Source organism: Pomacea canaliculata, linkage group LG12 (assembly GCF_003073045.1).
Source record: "Pomacea canaliculata isolate SZHN2017 linkage group LG12, ASM307304v1, whole genome shotgun sequence".
NCBI lineage: Eukaryota > Metazoa > Mollusca > Gastropoda > Architaenioglossa > Ampullariidae > Pomacea > Pomacea canaliculata.
In genome coordinates this window covers 16,553,751-16,569,951 of record NC_037601.1, presented here as the reverse complement: position 1 = coordinate 16,569,951, position 16,201 = coordinate 16,553,751, and the positions used below count along the sequence as shown (strand labels likewise).

The following is a 16,201-nucleotide window of genomic DNA, read 5'->3' as shown; positions in this document are numbered from 1 at the left end:
AAATTTACTTAAATACTTACTACCAAAATAAAGTATCATTTATTTTAAAAACTCACAAAAAGTCTACTCTAGGTTAGTATCAATTATTTTGGTTGCGTTCTTTTGAGAGCACTATTTACGACTTTATCAAAATGGACGACCTAGACGGTCAGCCGGGTGAGCGACGGGAATAGAAATTTACTGAAAATGTTATTCTTAACGAAATTTCCCTGTAGTTTAGTATTTTATACACAGTGTAAAATCCGTATAGTATAAATTTACGTGACTCAATGATGCTTTGATTTCTGTTGGTTTGGTTGCAATAAATATGTTTTTGAAAACACCTTTAGTGAGACTAGTAATGCCAAAATAAACAATACTGTGATAGATCTTGTCTCCAAAACTAGACATATTTGTTGTTGCATCATTGTTTCTCATGCATCTTTTTCTTCCACATTCGACGGATATTGGCCTATATCCTCTTTTTCGGGTGGGAAGCAAACTCCGTTGATCCCCAGAGAGTGACATCAACGGCGGTGTTTGGGAGCCAGATTGTCGTTTATGTTGGTAGAGTGCAGAAAGTGTTGTGGTGTTTGATCTTCTTTTTTCAAAGAACCGAGGCTTTTATCCTATTCCTCATGAGATAGCTGTAAAATTTGCTATATCTAGTCTTCAGGCGGAAGATCAACGTTTGTTCAAGGTGTCAGTTGCTAGAGGATATCTCTGGATATCATATAACTGTTTTGTCTGTTTTGTTTTGTTTGTTGAAAGTTAATGTGCAATTAGCGTGACAGACATGATGTTGCCTGCTTTTTATTGCTGCTGTCCTTTGTCATCGGATCTGCTGTCTGCAGTCCCTGTGTGTGTTAGTATAAGCACTGCAGAACAATCTTGGTTGTTTGAGTCAGCTCGTTGATGCAGTCTGGCTAGAGGTGAGCGCTTGTAAGGCTGAGAGCAAATCAGTGAAGAATGCTGCTTTCTTGAGTTTGTCCTTCTGTAGAAGAGTCACTTCAAACAGCTGAGTGTCAGGACTTGTGCTTTGTAAATGGAACACAATCTGCTACTGGATGCTGATATGAAGACTGTGATTGTTAAAGGCTTTCGATGTAAATCTGCCATTTTGTTAAGCTTTTTCAGCTGAGCCAGTGTGTGCACAGCTTGCTTTAGGGTAGGATGTTGAATAGCTGCTTCATAAAGTGAGTTCACACCACCTGATTCCCCAGTTTTAATCACAGATTTAGTGCTTTGATTGTGTGTTTATGTAGCTGGCAACAGATGCTGCAGATGATGGCAAATTATATTCTGCCCTTGGTATCTTTATTATAAACATCTCATTTAGTAGAATTTGTAGACATGTCATTAATTTGTTTCCTTTATAAATATAGAGTAAACACACACTCTCTCTTTCTTTCTCTTTTTTTTTAAATAATTATTTTAACAGCTCATGTATTTTCATGATACCTCTGTGCCTCTACTGTTTTTCAGATATATGTCGAGTGTGCCGATGTGAAGGAACTTCTGATAAGCCTTTGTATTATCCCTGTGTGTGCACCGGCAGCATTAAATATGTACACCAAGACTGGTTAGTCATAAATTCATCTTAACACAATCTTATATCTCATTCTGAGAATTACAGCAGCTGTCTCTACATTCTGTGCAGTTTCTTTCATCTTGGTTTCATTTGTCTTTCCAGTAAGTAGCTATGCTATTTACTGTTTGATGCCTTACACACAGAAGCATTATTTTGATTATTAAAATAGTAACAGTTTTTTAATATTGTTATTATTTATGGTTTGATCTGTTTAACATGTTTCAGCCTTGTACAGTGGCTCAAGTATAGCCGCAAGGAGTACTGTGAATTGTGCAAGCACAGGTATTCATTTACTCCAAGTACGTAAACATTCTTTTTGCTTTGTTTTCTGCTGAATGGCAGGGCTTATTATAGTGGAGAAGCTGTTGAAGACTTGCTATTTTTCTATGCTGAAGAAAAAGATAATAATGCTTAATTATGGTAATGCTACTTTATATAGAAGTGACTATACAGCAGGCATGTCCAACTTAGGGTCCCATAAGGGCTGTATGGGTCACATTAGTGTTGTCACGAGGGCTGCAGTTGTGCTTACAAAGGGCCACATGCTCTCTCCTACTCTGCTCTGTATTTCTCTTCAAACTGAACTCTCTAACTAAATGTGGTGATCTACTTTCCCTCATACCCATCTCATGATGCACGCGGTCACGTGGCTTCTACCAGGCCATCCCCTTTCTCGCTCTCAATAATTCTTAGCTTGAGGCATCACTCAGACTTTAATGTTAGTCAGACTGCTTGTCTGCTGGCCAGCTGCAAGTTTGGCCTGACAATGGACATTCCTACATGTATTCAGATGACCATGCCTTGTAAAACAGTCATGCGCAATATTCAAAATTCTAAATTACTTCAGTTTACAGATTTTGCAAATCACTATAGTGTCCTTTGTGCAGGCTGCAGGTGTGCTTGCAAAGGGCCACATGTATACCGTGTGTTTGACATGCATGATATACAGTGTAACGTTTGGTCTGCTTTGTATATTATTCATGCATGTTCGATTTCTTGGGAATCTCAACTGATTTAAGTAAAACTGTACAGAGTTTTCAAAGTAAAAAAATGCATGGGGAGATTGGAGCACAATATGCATCAACAGCTGTATTTAGTAAGAATCAATTACTTGATTAATTACTTTTAAAAATTAACTATGTGTATGTGTATTTGTTATTTCTGTGATCATGGTATTCTGTGATGGCAAGATATTTAAATTTTTCTAATGTTTATCTTACCTCTGCTTTAAAAGATAGATGCTGCCTGTATGATACATATATTTTGTAAATGAGTAATACATTTGTGTCACTTGCTACACACACATGGTCATGACATTATGTTGCAAAATACTAGTGGCTATCAATAAAGGGGAAGAAAAGTCAATCTTATATAAGAATTTCATGTTTATACATGCAGTGCTTTCCATGTAGGAAACGCCTAGTAAGCTTCACATAAACGTATGGGTTTTTTTTTTTTCAGTTTACTCACCAGATATGCCGAAACGTCTGCCTATTAAAGACATCGTGAGTGGACTTGTAACCAGTATGGCTAGAGCTGTGCGCTACTGGTTCCATTATACACTTGTTGCCTTTGCTTGGCTGGGTGTGGTTCCACTCACAGCATGTAAGTGTCTTGATTTATTCTACATTCATGTTGGTTTAATTCTGATTTTATTAAGTCATTTTTGTTTTGTTTTCCTGTTTTTAGAGAAGGGGTTTCTAGATAATTGATCTGCCGGTGTATATTTATTATCAGTTGTAGGGCAATAAAACATATCAAATCTAAGAAAAGTTTCATTATAAGCAAATATTCAAGGTAAAGAAAAATGTCTAAGTTCATATTTCAGTTTTGATAATTCTTTAATAATCATTCTTTCTAATTATTTCCTGTCAATTTTTAATAATTTCTTGGTTTTTTTTCCCCTAATTATTTCGTATCTGTCTTTTTATTTTTTCCTCCTTTTTTAAAATGTAGTTATTTTCCTTTTGTCTGAGTTCTATTTCTTGTTTTTTTTAGGCTTTAATTTTATTTTGTTATGTGAGGTCGTTGCATTTTGTTGTATTGTTGGTGTTGCAGGTCGAATATATAGATGTCTTTTCACTGGATCTGTCAGTTCTTTGTTAACCCTGCCACTGGACATGCTGTCAACGTAAGTCGTTGACTATCAGCAGTTGTATGTTTATTTATGAAATATATCAAGTGATTTACAAACTGGCCCCCAAAATTGTTTTAAGATATTTCAAGGCTGATTTAAGAATCATAATATCAATTCTTGATATTTCAAAGTGGAACCCACAACTATTTAAGGGAGAGGTTTTGTGGAGTCAGTGGAGTGTATTAAATAAGTTATTAAATGTCAAGATTGAATTAATTAGAATGGTGTAAGTTAGAAGAGTGAACAAGTTTTCGTTTAATCCCATAAACAATTTATTTCAAAAGATTTTTAGAGTATATAAGGCTCTACTGTGCCGTGGAAAGATTTATTAAGGTACCATTTTAGCCAGTCTTTAACCTGAGTCTGGTGTTCAGAAATATGATTTTGTGTGGCCTACTTGAATGCTGCAGGGAGAATCTAGCCTCAGACTGCTTTCAAGGCTGTTTTGTTGTCACCTGCACTTTGTGTGCTTTCATCAGTCTGGTGTGGTTGCGAGAACAAATCCTTCATGGTGGGGGACCTGACTGGCTTGAGCAAGATAACCAGCAGGCTAATCATGGAAGGGTAGGTCATGTTTGTCTGTGGGGTTTTTGGTGCCATGGGATTTTACGTTTAGAAGTAGGGTAGCTGTTTTTGTGTTCATTGCATTTGTATCTTTGTCCTGTTAGTTTGATTGTAAGCAGACAGAAGAAGTGATGAGATGAGTTGTTCACCATGGATGGGGTTTCAGTGAAACTCATTTTTGTGACAGTGTATAGTAATGTTGCAAATAATCTTATGGAGGACAATGTTTGTCTGTCTTAGAACCTCTTGGATGGTGGAGCCATGAACAATCTTATAGGTGGCTTAGCAGGAGGTGGTCACAGAGCTGCAGCTAACGTACAGCCAAATGTTGCTGAAGGGCCAGTTGTGGCTGCTGAGGAAGAGGCAGAGGCAGGAGATTTGGAGAATGATGCTATGATGGATGGTGCTAATAATGGCAACAACGCTGCACAAGGTAGAAACACCACTTTATGATTTCCCAGCTTAGTCCTAATTAAGCATACTGAAGCGGTCCTATGCTCCTCTAGGAGTAAAAAGGAACAAACGGCTACTACTAAGCATACTGAAAGATTTGTTAAAGAACTCAGACACTCTCCTACACAAGCACATGTATTATAATAATAATAATTATTAAGTGCTTTATATAGCACATAATCATGCTCACAAAGAAAAATCCACTTAAGTAGGAGTAGGAGACATGGACAGATTTCAAAGGACAGCAGGAGAAACAATTATGCAGACAAGTAATTAAGGACAAACATAGAAGCCACAAAGAGGAATCAGGAAACAAGCAGTAAGTATGGAGAGGATTATAAATCTGCAGAGAAAGAAAAGCTGGCAGACTAGTCAGTTGACTATAATCACAGCTATTGACAACTATGTTGATTAGTGTAAGGAGTTAAACACACACATATTCACCCATTTTACTTTTATTCATTCTGTTATCTTTGTTTCATGAACATTTTACAGATGATAACAATTGGAACCCAATAGAATGGGACAGAGCAGCAGAGGAGTTAACCTGGGAAAGGGTGCGTAAAGTAAACATATAGTCGTCTTAAAGTTTCTGTGTCTCTTGAAAGAAGTTGTATGATGATTAGTGCAAAGAGAATGAACTTTGTTTGTGTTGTTTAGAAGACTGTTTAGAAGCAGTGTGTTCTTCAGTTTTCTTTATAAGGTTTCTTGTGATTTCAGTTGCTGGGGCTGGATGGATCGCTGGTCTTTCTTGTAAGTGTTAAATGAGGGTGAAGAAGGGAAGCATGCCTTTGTGTATGTATGTGTATATGCATGTGCTCATGCATGCACGCGCTGGTATTCTTTGAAGATGTATTAATTTGTACATGTTATAATGTAGCAAAGTTGTTGTCATAGCTCCAAGTTCACTTTTAATACCGGTTTGTTTGACATAAATATATACATGCCAAAAATATATATATTACAAGCCAAGGATCAGAAGTCTGCCTGTGGTAATATTTGTACAGTGAGAAACATGGTGGGAGAACCAGTTGATTTGAAATCTTAGTTTAAGGGATGTGAGTGCAAGGAATGGAGAAACAATTACTCCTGCTTTGAATATGATGATTTTTTTTATTGCAGGAACATGTTTTTTGGGTTGTTTCCTTGAACACTCTTTTTATTCTTGTGTTTGGTAAGTACCCAATGAAGATGGAGCTAGGGTAGTATAGTGGTAGAGGTAGGAATTAGAAGGGGGAGAGATAGGATGTTAATCATACCAATAGAGAGGGAGAAACTAAACATTTTCTGCTAGGATTTGGTGGGGGAGCTGGAAGGTTGATGTTGATTTATTTAAGGAACTTTTTAATTAAGAGCAAGGAGTCTCGGTGAACTGAGGACTTTTAATTGGTTGTCATGTGTAGTAACCTTTACACACCTCAGTTCCATATAATGACTGCATATGACAGCATGCACATGTGAACATGTTTGCAAGCTGGAGCATAAGAACATGATTAATACTAAAGAGGTGGACAAGGTAATGAAGATAGTGCTGTTTGTTGAAATTTTACATTGAAAAAGAACAATACAGGTAGTCCTCGACTTACGACGGGGATCCGTTCTTAACGCGGCGTCGTAAACCGAATTTCGACGTAAGTCGGATCATACGTTCATACAGTACTGTACCATCATAAACCAACCCCTATACTCGCCACAAATTCTTCACTTTCACTTCCTTCCCCCTTTTCTCTTTTCAACGCCTCAAACAGTCGCCTAGCCTTCTCCTGAATAACCATAAAACTCACAGGGATACGGCGTTGACTTTGGTCTTCCAACCAAAGCGCCAATAATCTGTCCATCTCAATAATAAGCCCACTACGTTGCTTTGTTATCACTGTCGCTGTAAGTGGGAATGAGTGTCGTAACCACGAAAACGACGTAACTCGAGACCGTCGTAACCCGAGGACTACCTGTAGTTTGCTATTTAAAATTACTTAAAGGCATGTTAAGATTGAAGCCTATGATCTTGTTTCAGCATTTTCACCATATCATATTGGACACTTTACTGTGGTGGGATTAAAAATTGATGAGCTCGTAAGTTTTATCTCTTTTAAAGTATATGTTTCTTACGATTATGTTGATGAAAGAAAAAAGTAATGCTGATTTTTTTCTTTGTAGTGTTCATGGTTTTCCACTTTACATTATTCTATATCATTGTTTGATACTAAAGTTCATAAAAGGTCACTGTTCTTTGCAATTTTTTTTTATTATTATTTTTTAGATTGCTGCATCCCACTTTGAAGGGCTTTTGACAACCCTGGTTGGCTACTTGGTTATAGCAGTGTCCTTCATGACTCTTTATCTCCTGTGTTCGTTCGCTAGATTGAAAAAGTGAGGGAACTCTTGCTTTTAGTCATTAATTTTTGTGAGAAAATTTACAGCTTTCGGTTTCATTTCCTGTTAGTCTAAAATGTAGGAAAACTAAACAAGAGTTGTTTGTAATGTTTTAGTTCAAGAGAGATATTTCCAGTTTAGATGAAAACATTAATGTAAAATTGACTTGCAATATCTGAATCCTTTACAGTCATTTTGTTTCATGTTGTAACATCACTTTATTATGTCTCTCAACATTTGACAGATTCAGAAGAGTGGTGGGACTTTGCTATGTCGTAGTCAAGGTGAAGTTGCTAGTTGTCATGGAGATAGGCGTGTTTCCTCTCATCTGTGGCTGGTGGCTTGATATCTGCTCCCTAGTAAGTTTGTTTCATACATATTTCAATAAAACAAACCATATTAGAAATCCATATTGGTAGCAGTTGCCTAGAGTAGACATCGTAACTCACAAAAACCCCTGCTGACAATGTTGTGAATAGTGCACTATTGTAATGTAGTGCACTGTTATCAGTGCTTGCTGATCGCAGGTGCAAATACTAGCAGATAATTAATGGATGGGTTTTGAAGGCTGAATTTTACAGGTTAGTTTATTACTATCTACTGATATCCGAAAAAAACACAAACCATTCAGGTTGGTCTTTATGGTTAATAATCCTAAGCTGTCGATTTTGTTTTTCTCGGAGCAACCTATGGTTGCAAAATGTTGTCATTGTGACCTTGTCATAAAAAATGGCAAGCTTGCAAAGTTGCAACAAAATTTTTAAAATCTGATGAAAACATAAATTCATACCTTTGAAGTAGTGTATCTATAGAAATGATAGAATCTCTTTTTGGTTGTGTTTTTCTTGTATTTTCCTACACAGCACATAAACACACTTTCAAAGTGGTCTACAGCAGTGGTTTTCAAAGTATTTTGGACGGCAAACCACTTTACTAGAACAAAAAATACAGCAGACCACCAAGACCTAAAATCACTGTACAGTGAATTTCAGATTGAAATTGCCACATTTATTTTATTACAATTCAAAACTAAGTGTACTTTTTTGACAGTAGTATAGTAATAAGTTTACACAAAATTACATTGCAAAGTACACATAAAAATTAAAAATAAGGAACTGCACTGCATTACTAAGGGGTAATGGATGACGTGGTTAAAAGACGCTATGCTTGCACTGTGACATAAAGACAGTTGATAAGCGAGCAATTTTATGCGAACGAACAGTTGGGCACCGATAAAATTAAAACTCGTGTGAAATTAATGCTGGACTAATTAGCGTATCTGCAATTTAAACATCATTTTGCTGACATATGATGACTGTCAGCCGCAGACCACCTGATTTATGCATGCGGCCTACAAGTGGTCACGGACCACACTTTGAAAACCACTATATAGGAAATAAAATTTTGACTGCCGCTAACTCTTATTAGAATCTTTTCATGTGTCACATTTGGAATGAAAGTCATTACAACGCTAGATATACAGCATGAATTTTGTACACAGCTGTTATACAAGTATTAGCAGAAAGTATTAAAAATACTCTGTTGAGCAGCAGTATAATTCAAACAAATATCGTATGTAGTATAATTGTTCAGCACATTCCTAGTTTTCTTTACATTCCCATCAGTCACTCGACTGTAGTACAGTCAGAAAACTTGAACTGGATGCCCTTTACAAATACCATACTCTTTAATTTATATCCTTTAATGTGTATAAACTGTCAGTATAAAAATTCAGCATGCCAGTCATCAAAATAAAGTGTTATACACCTATTGTCAAAATCTGACAGAATTTACAACAAAAAAAAACTGTTTTACTAGTTTAAACTTGTCTGATTTTGACTTTTCAGTCTATGTTTGATGCGACCTTGAAAGATCGTAAAAACAGCTTTCATCTGGCACCTGGTACATCCATGTTCATTCACTGGCTTGTGGGAATGGTCTATGTATTTTACTTCGCATCTTTCATCCTTTTGCTCCGTGAAGTGCTGCGACCCGGTGTTCTTTGGTTTCTGAGGAACCTGAATGATCCAGAGTTTAACCCCATCCAGGAGGTAGGCTTGAGGGTTTTTTGCTTATTTTTTTAATTAATTTGTGGATTATACCTATACTCATACAGCAGAGCTCGTTCATACTTTCTAGATACTAATAACAGCACACATATATTTGCATCCTTTTGTTGTAATGTGCGTTTTGGCACCAAAGGCAAACCACATCATCTCCTTCCTTGAAATTTCATATTTTAGTTTTTACAATCCACTGGATGGTGCTTTCTGAAGCAGGATTTGCAATGGATTGTTATTTGTTTTAGTCTAGTGGGTATTTATGGTTTTGTCATGCTGGATGTTGCAGATGATTCATCTTCCTGTTCATCGACATATAAGGAGATTCGTTGCCTCAATGGTGGGTTTCTAACTTAGATGTAAAAGTCAAAAGTAGCATTAAGCAACTACAGCCTTCATTTCAAAGCTAGAACTACAGGCCTTAGTTTTTTAATAATAATAAAAAATAAAAGTTTGTATTTTTGTAATCACTGTAGTTGTTACTGATACGCTATCTGTATGTAACTGTTACGGGGATATTACTTTTTATTCTGTTGAACAATAAAACAAATTATTTTGAAAATATACATGTATGAATTTCTCTATGGTGTATGTGGGCAGATAATATTTGGCAGTACAGTTTTGCTGATGCTGTGGTTACCAGTACGTGTCATCAGAAAAGTTCTTCCAGGTTTCCTTCCATACCATGTTATGCTGTCAAGGTGAGTACTTGAAAGCAAGTACAAGAATCCATTAGCAGTACCTTTTAAAAAAGTAAATTTTTTTCAGAGAAAATGTTCTGGAGAAGTTAAGGGCATTGTGGTTTGTCTGTTTACGAGTACCTGTAATTTGCATGATTTCCCCATCACATCAGAAAATAGATTTTTTTTTTGTAATAACATGCTGGCAGCTTCTAACATAAGTATATTGTGGTTGATTCTGCTTGCCTGTTAATTTTTGAATGATAATGTTATATATTCATAGCACAAGAATAAAACGAAATTTGCAACTACATGTTTATCAGCATGATCTCTGACATTGGTATGTACAATGTCGGGAAGGTATGTTTTGATACTGCTGCTATGGTAGATTAATGATACAGTGTTGTTGATCCAGTGGTGTGTCATCTGTGACCTTTGTGATGTTGCAGTGATGCACCAGTCAGTGAACTTTCCCTCGAGCTTCTCCTGCTTCAGGTTGTGCTGCCAGCGTTGCTGGAACAGGGGCACACACGTCAGTGGCTGAAGCGCCTTGTAGCCGCCTGGACTGTCGGAGTTGCTTGGCTGCTAGATCTCCGATCCTACCTCATTGGTGATGTTCAGCTGAGGGAGGGGGTAAGCTCAATCTTTTCTGCTTGCGTTTTATTTCCTTTCTTTCTTTTTTCTTCGCAAACTCCCATTAGCAGCATGCAAATATAAGGTCTCATTTGTCAGGTGATGGGGTTTCTTGCAGTTCTGTGCTTATTAGTTTCTGCTTTATAGTTGTCAGTGTGTTTTGATTGCATTAGATAGAAGAAAGTGAAGTAAATGAATTTTTGTGACCTCATAATCACTCTGCTAAACTGGACACTCTCACACTCCTGACAGCATTCTTTTGATTAGCATTTAACACTTTCACTGAACAGCTGAACAGAATTATGCTTAGAAGGTCATGATTTGCCATGGGAAAACACTTGCTATGTGTATTATTTTTATGGGTTAAAGTTAGTAATGGAATTGTGGCAGTCTTGTGTCTTTATGCTACACATATTACACCAGTGCAACATGAAAAAAAAAAACAAGCATCCGTTTTTTTAAGATTTGCTGGTTACTTGACAGGATAACATCATTCGTGTGGAGGAACAGCCGCAGGGTGGAGGAGATGCTGGGGGCGTGAACAATGGAGCTCCTGCCCCACAGGACCTTGGGGATGGCTTAGGGGCTGCACACCAAGCCATGCTGCAGGGTGGGGGTCCAGTGGGCTTCCAACCCTACAAGAGGCCCTCATTTTTTGCTGCAAGGGTAGATATTGATTTCATGGTTCATTTGATAGGGATTATAGTTTGGGTGGAGGTGTAGGGTTCCCATCTTCCAGTTTGTATACAGTGTTTTATATATTATGTTCTAGCTAATGAGTTTTTAATAAACTTTTTTTTAATCGTTAGGTGATATGTCTGCTGTCACTGATGTGTGTGACATTATTTGCTGCCAGCCTTCTCTCACTTCTTGTACCAGGTAAGATTCTGTACAGTCTGTGGACAGACCATATAAAAATAGTGCTATCTTTTTGCTCTTTCACCATTCATCATAAAATCTTCAACTTTGGGCATGTCTTTCTTTGATCTGAATTAGATCTTTTATGCTTTTTCTGTGTTTTATTCTGTCATTTCTAGAGGCTGTGCTGTTTTATTAATGTCTAACATGTGAGGGGAATCGTTATTTCAGTCTTCATTGGACGTCAGCTTATGTCTGTGTGGATGGGGAATTCTCGAATCCATGAGTTGTATACGGCAGCCTGTGGGCTTTACATCTGTTGGCTGGTGCTGCGCATTGCCACTGTCCTCTACAATTGGATTCCACAAGGGGGCGCTGTCATAGCCCACAAACTGAAAGAATGGGCAGTCCTGGTACGTTGACTGAGCCAGCATGACGATGCTTTTGTGCAGCAGTTTTAGAATTGATGCTTTTAACAGTTCAAACATATTATTTTAAATCAGTACATTTAAGTAAAGGAAAATGTTGTCAAAGTTAAACAACTTGCTTTCCTGAACAGTGATACTTGCTGCAGCCTGACATTCTCTACATCCTTTATAGGCCCTAAAGTCTCTCTTTGTGGCCTTTTTGCTGATTGGACTGGTCCCACTTCTCCTGGGTCTGCTGTTTGAGCTGGTGGTTGTAGCCCCACTACGAGTTCCTTTGGACCAGTCACCTGTGTTCTTCCCCTGGCAGGACTGGGCTCTTGGAGTGCTTCACGCCAAAATCATCTGTGCCATAACAATGATGGGGCCACATTGGTGGCTGAAGCGTGTGATGGAGCAGGTAAGTGTAATAATAAGATAATTTGTAGAGCATACTTCCTGATATGAGCTCAGTGCACTGCACGTGAATGACTACAAATGAACCAACAATCAACTACACAAGAAAGTGTCAGCAAACAGATGACACCACGACAAGAAAAAAGGTGCATAGATGAAGAATTGGGGAGTGGGCAGTACTTTTGATTGTGAAATATATTTCTTAAAGAGGCCAGATATGGAGGCATCATATGTAGGCATCAAAGAGCAAAGAACTTGGAAGAAGAGCTTATGAATTTACAACAGTCTTATTATTCCTTTATACCCCCAGTGGAGCATAGGGCCCCAACTGCAGTTGCAGTTTCTATAGCATATTTGTTTTTTTTTACAGGGTAGGAATGTTAGCCCCATGCCCAACCTTCCTCCTTCATCCGGGCTTGGGACCGGCAGGTTACCCAGGGGGTTTCTAGGCGGAGTTAATTTACAACAGTACGCAAGCCATCTGTGATCTTATAAGCCTTTTAATGAATTAAGAAGTAAGAATGCATATGCATTTGTCCGCAGATGCCTTAAATGCCTTTGTATAAGCATGCATGCTTTTACATTGTGCAATAGAATTAAGGTGAGTTTTTTGTGTTTTTATGATGTTACAGGTCTACAATGATGGGTTGCGAAACATGAACCTGTACTACATCTTGAACAAGCTGTGCCTGCCTGTTGTATGTGTCCTAGGCATGATGCTTGCATTGCCATACATTATTGCCAAATCCTTCTTGCCTGCTCTAGGTAAAAACACTCTTATGCTGTGCTGAAAAACTGTATTTCAGTTATTATAACTTTCAGATTGTGCCTCAACTCCTGAACAGTTTTTTAAAAAATCTTCTATGACTTTATTGTGGTTTCCTGTAAATGGCAAAACTAGCAAACCTGCCCAATAGTAAAGGGTAATTTTGCTGAAAGGTGATTATATTTGCAGTTGTGATAAACCAGCCTCTAAGAAACATACCCCCCCTTGCCCCCCAAAAAGAGAGGAGAACAGATTCTTATATTTCCTATTCTTTCTCATGTAACTAGAGCAGTGCTGTACCCCGCTCTGTAGGCTATATTCAGTAAGCAAACCATTTTCTTTCAGGCTTCAGCTTTGAGATTCAGAACCTTGTGCTGCGGCGAATCTACCCCTTCCTGCTAGCTGTGCTCGTGATGGTGTCAGTTCTAGTCTTTCAGGTGCGGCAGTTCCAGCGCCTCTACAATCACATTAAGGACGACAAGTGAGTGGTTTGTGGCAGTGCTCGGGTAGATTTAGCCACATCACCAAGTATTGAAAACAGGGGAGATAAACAGCAGTAGAAGATAATAAGTAAAAGCTTCCACACCAAGCTGATACTAACAACCTATATTAAGATCCCGTTATCAAGTTATCAATAGGATAGAACTTGGGATTCTATCATTCCATCCTTTAAGGCTCTAGTTTGTCTAGCTATGAAAAGTTTACACTGACAGAGTATAAGAACTGTGCAAAACTTAAACATTTTTCTTCCATATTTGTCTTAAAAATGTAGTTATTGTACAATGCTAATTTGTCACATGGTGTTTACTTGTTACAATCTTTCCTCTTTATTCAAGTTTTTTTAAATGTTGATTTATTTTCTGTGCAGGTATCTAGTGGGGCAGCGGCTAGTCAACTACATGCCAGTTACCCAGACAGTAGTAGATGATTCCGCCTCATGATCTGTTCGTTTGGAAAATGTCACTTGTGGTGTTCATTTGTGACCAGACACTTTGAAACATTTGTACCAAGCTGTCTTGCTCCAGTAGTTGGATTCTGAGTGAGACCTGCTGTTCATGCTTCTTAGTTTTAACACTGTGAAGATTTGGACGGCTAAGAGAGACTGCGACGTCTGTGTTAACAATATCTGGACAAGTTAGGTGCTTTGTGCAGGTGATGGACTGTGTTAATGCATTGTTGATTTTGTGGTGGTCAATTTTCATTCCTGGCATTCAAAAAGTATGGTGCATTAGTTGGACAAAGGTGGTTTTTTTTCCCTTTAACAAAATTAACTTTCCCCCCACACACACAACCTTCTTTTTGCTCATCTGCTTTCTTGCATCTTCTCTGCTAGCAGTCTACATAACAAGTTCTGGTGTATTCCCTCCCCCCTCCCAAAAAAAGACAAAAGGAATGCACCACTTAAACGGGAAATGTAAATATGAATGACAACTTACCTGGCTTTGTGCTCTATTATCAAACCTGCATACAATTTTATGCATCACTCAGAAACTTGATTATTGGTTGCATGTGAAATGAGTAGGCCCGTTAAGATTGGCATTCTTTGTTCCACAATTGTTTATCAAGGGCCTGTTTCAAGTGCTACATTGAAAAAAAACATTTAAATGTCTTCTATTTTTATGATCTTCATATCTTTTCTTTCTCAAACCCTCCGCTTCCAGTATGAAGAAAATGGCAGAAAACCCTGGCTACCATTTTACCTAAAGAGATGTTGCACAATTTCTCACCACAAATTTAGCCAGACCCATTGAAGTGCTCTTGATCAGCAAAATTAAAGTGGATAGGAATAGAGTTTTGTGAAACTTTTAAATTACACCAGGATCTTTATCCAAACTAACTGGCCCAATAAATGGTTGGATGACTAATAGCATGAGAAGGGTAAAACTGTCTTGTTGATATATATAGTAATGTTGGCTCATAAATTCGAAGTCATAAGGTAAAGAACTTTATATGTGTGTGTTGTCTTCCTGATTTATTGGTCTTCACTACAAGGTCTCTTTATCACCACAGCAGTTGGGTTGTTATGCTTTGTATACAGATGCTGCTTTGAGTGCCTTGATCCATTCTGTGCGGCTTACTAGGTCCAGTCTTGACCTTGTATTGTCACGCGAGGTGGGAAAGACGTACTACCCATGTCGGGTTGCACATGATAGTTCTGATTGCCATTAACAACATTTGTAGCATGTTACCTTCATTTGGTTTTACCAGTCCTCAGGAGTTTTAATTTTTAAAATATAGATCATTATTCTTAAAGCAGATTTTCTTATTCAAAACTTGGTTTTGCATTCTTTAATCATTTTCTATTCCTTTGCCACTGAGAGTCACTAAACTGACATCATACACCAGTCCCCAATTACTCCTCTTTTTTTATTTGGTCCCAGTAGATTTTTGGCTGTTCCTCGTTTTTGATATGGGATATGTACAGTTATTTATAACTGCTCACTTTAAGAGGCAACAAAAGATACAAATCAAGTATTAATAGAAGTCACAAACATAAGTTGCATGAATTTATAAACCAGATTACACTATCCAGTAAGTTGACCTGTTGCTATATAATTTACCTAAAAGGAATTATCAATGCATTGATGTTTATGTCATTGTGTTGCAAAGATTTAAGTGTATTTGTGTACTGTATGTGTTGTGAATGTGAAGTAACTGATCTAGTCTTTCACAGCCTGAAGGAGAGTTATGGCATCTTGATGCATTAGTTTCCTTTGCAGTTTTCCAGAAGTTTTTTTTTTTTTTAAAGTCTGTTCTTTTTCTAGTTACAATGTTGCAGTTGTGCACCATGTTTAATCAGTGATAACATCTTTCCTGTAAAACAGCAACATGCCACAATGATTTGAACAATGCTACTTTGTATACACTATAAATACCATGGACAGAAAAAAGAAAACAGCCAAGTGCTATTCATTTCCTAGATAAAATATATCTTTGGATGTAAAAGATCTTTGAAGATACAGGGACAGCCCAGTACAAAGTTTTATCATGAAGACAGAATAGGGTTCCATTGCCACTATATTTAATCTCTGAATATGGCACCCTTTTACTGGGGTGATCTTACTTGCCATGATGAATTAAGCTTGGTTTAAAACATCCAGCAACTTAAAAGTCAAGATATGCCTTTAAAAATATTTATTCTCTGTAGGAGTTATTACTAAAATTCTTGAAAAATTTTTATTTCTTGCAAATCCAGCCTAACAGTTTAAGAGGTTTTTGTTGCTGGGTTGAAGTAATACTTTTGTTGCATATTATCAAACCTACAGGTCATCACATTTTAAACCAG

The 16,201-nt window shown here is 37.5% G+C and overlaps 1 protein-coding gene across 1 annotated transcript; it reads left to right on the top strand.

Moving 5' to 3' along the window:
- Window positions 1–79: 79 nt before the first annotated feature.
- Window positions 80–15,512, top strand: LOC112577081 (E3 ubiquitin-protein ligase MARCH6-like). The gene is made up of 24 exons (XM_025260003.1): window positions 80–156; window positions 1,465–1,561; window positions 1,796–1,869; window positions 3,032–3,175; window positions 3,629–3,701; window positions 4,118–4,271; window positions 4,512–4,704; window positions 5,220–5,281; window positions 5,445–5,477; window positions 5,847–5,898; window positions 6,739–6,797; window positions 6,985–7,094; window positions 7,342–7,456; window positions 8,945–9,148; window positions 9,447–9,497; window positions 9,758–9,858; window positions 10,287–10,470; window positions 10,954–11,136; window positions 11,280–11,349; window positions 11,560–11,741; window positions 11,929–12,153; window positions 12,782–12,914; window positions 13,261–13,396; window positions 13,784–15,512. The coding sequence occupies exons 1-24, from the start codon at window positions 132–134 to the stop codon at window positions 13,854–13,856; spliced, it is 2,733 nt and encodes a 910-aa protein (XP_025115788.1). The 5' UTR covers window positions 80–131; the 3' UTR covers window positions 13,857–15,512.
- The last annotated feature ends 689 nt before the right edge of the window (window positions 15,513–16,201 follow it).

Bases quoted from the DNA above. Each gene is read 5' to 3' on its own strand.
- LOC112577081 (XM_025260003.1), top strand. From the start codon at position 132: ATGGACGACCTAGACGGTCAGCCGG. The intron at 1,562-1,795 runs GTTAGTCATAAA...AACATGTTTCAG, and splicing joins AAATATGTACACCAAGACTG to CCTTGTACAGTGGCTCAAGT. The intron at 12,915-13,260 runs GTAAAAACACTC...ATTTTCTTTCAG, and splicing joins ATCCTTCTTGCCTGCTCTAG to GCTTCAGCTTTGAGATTCAG.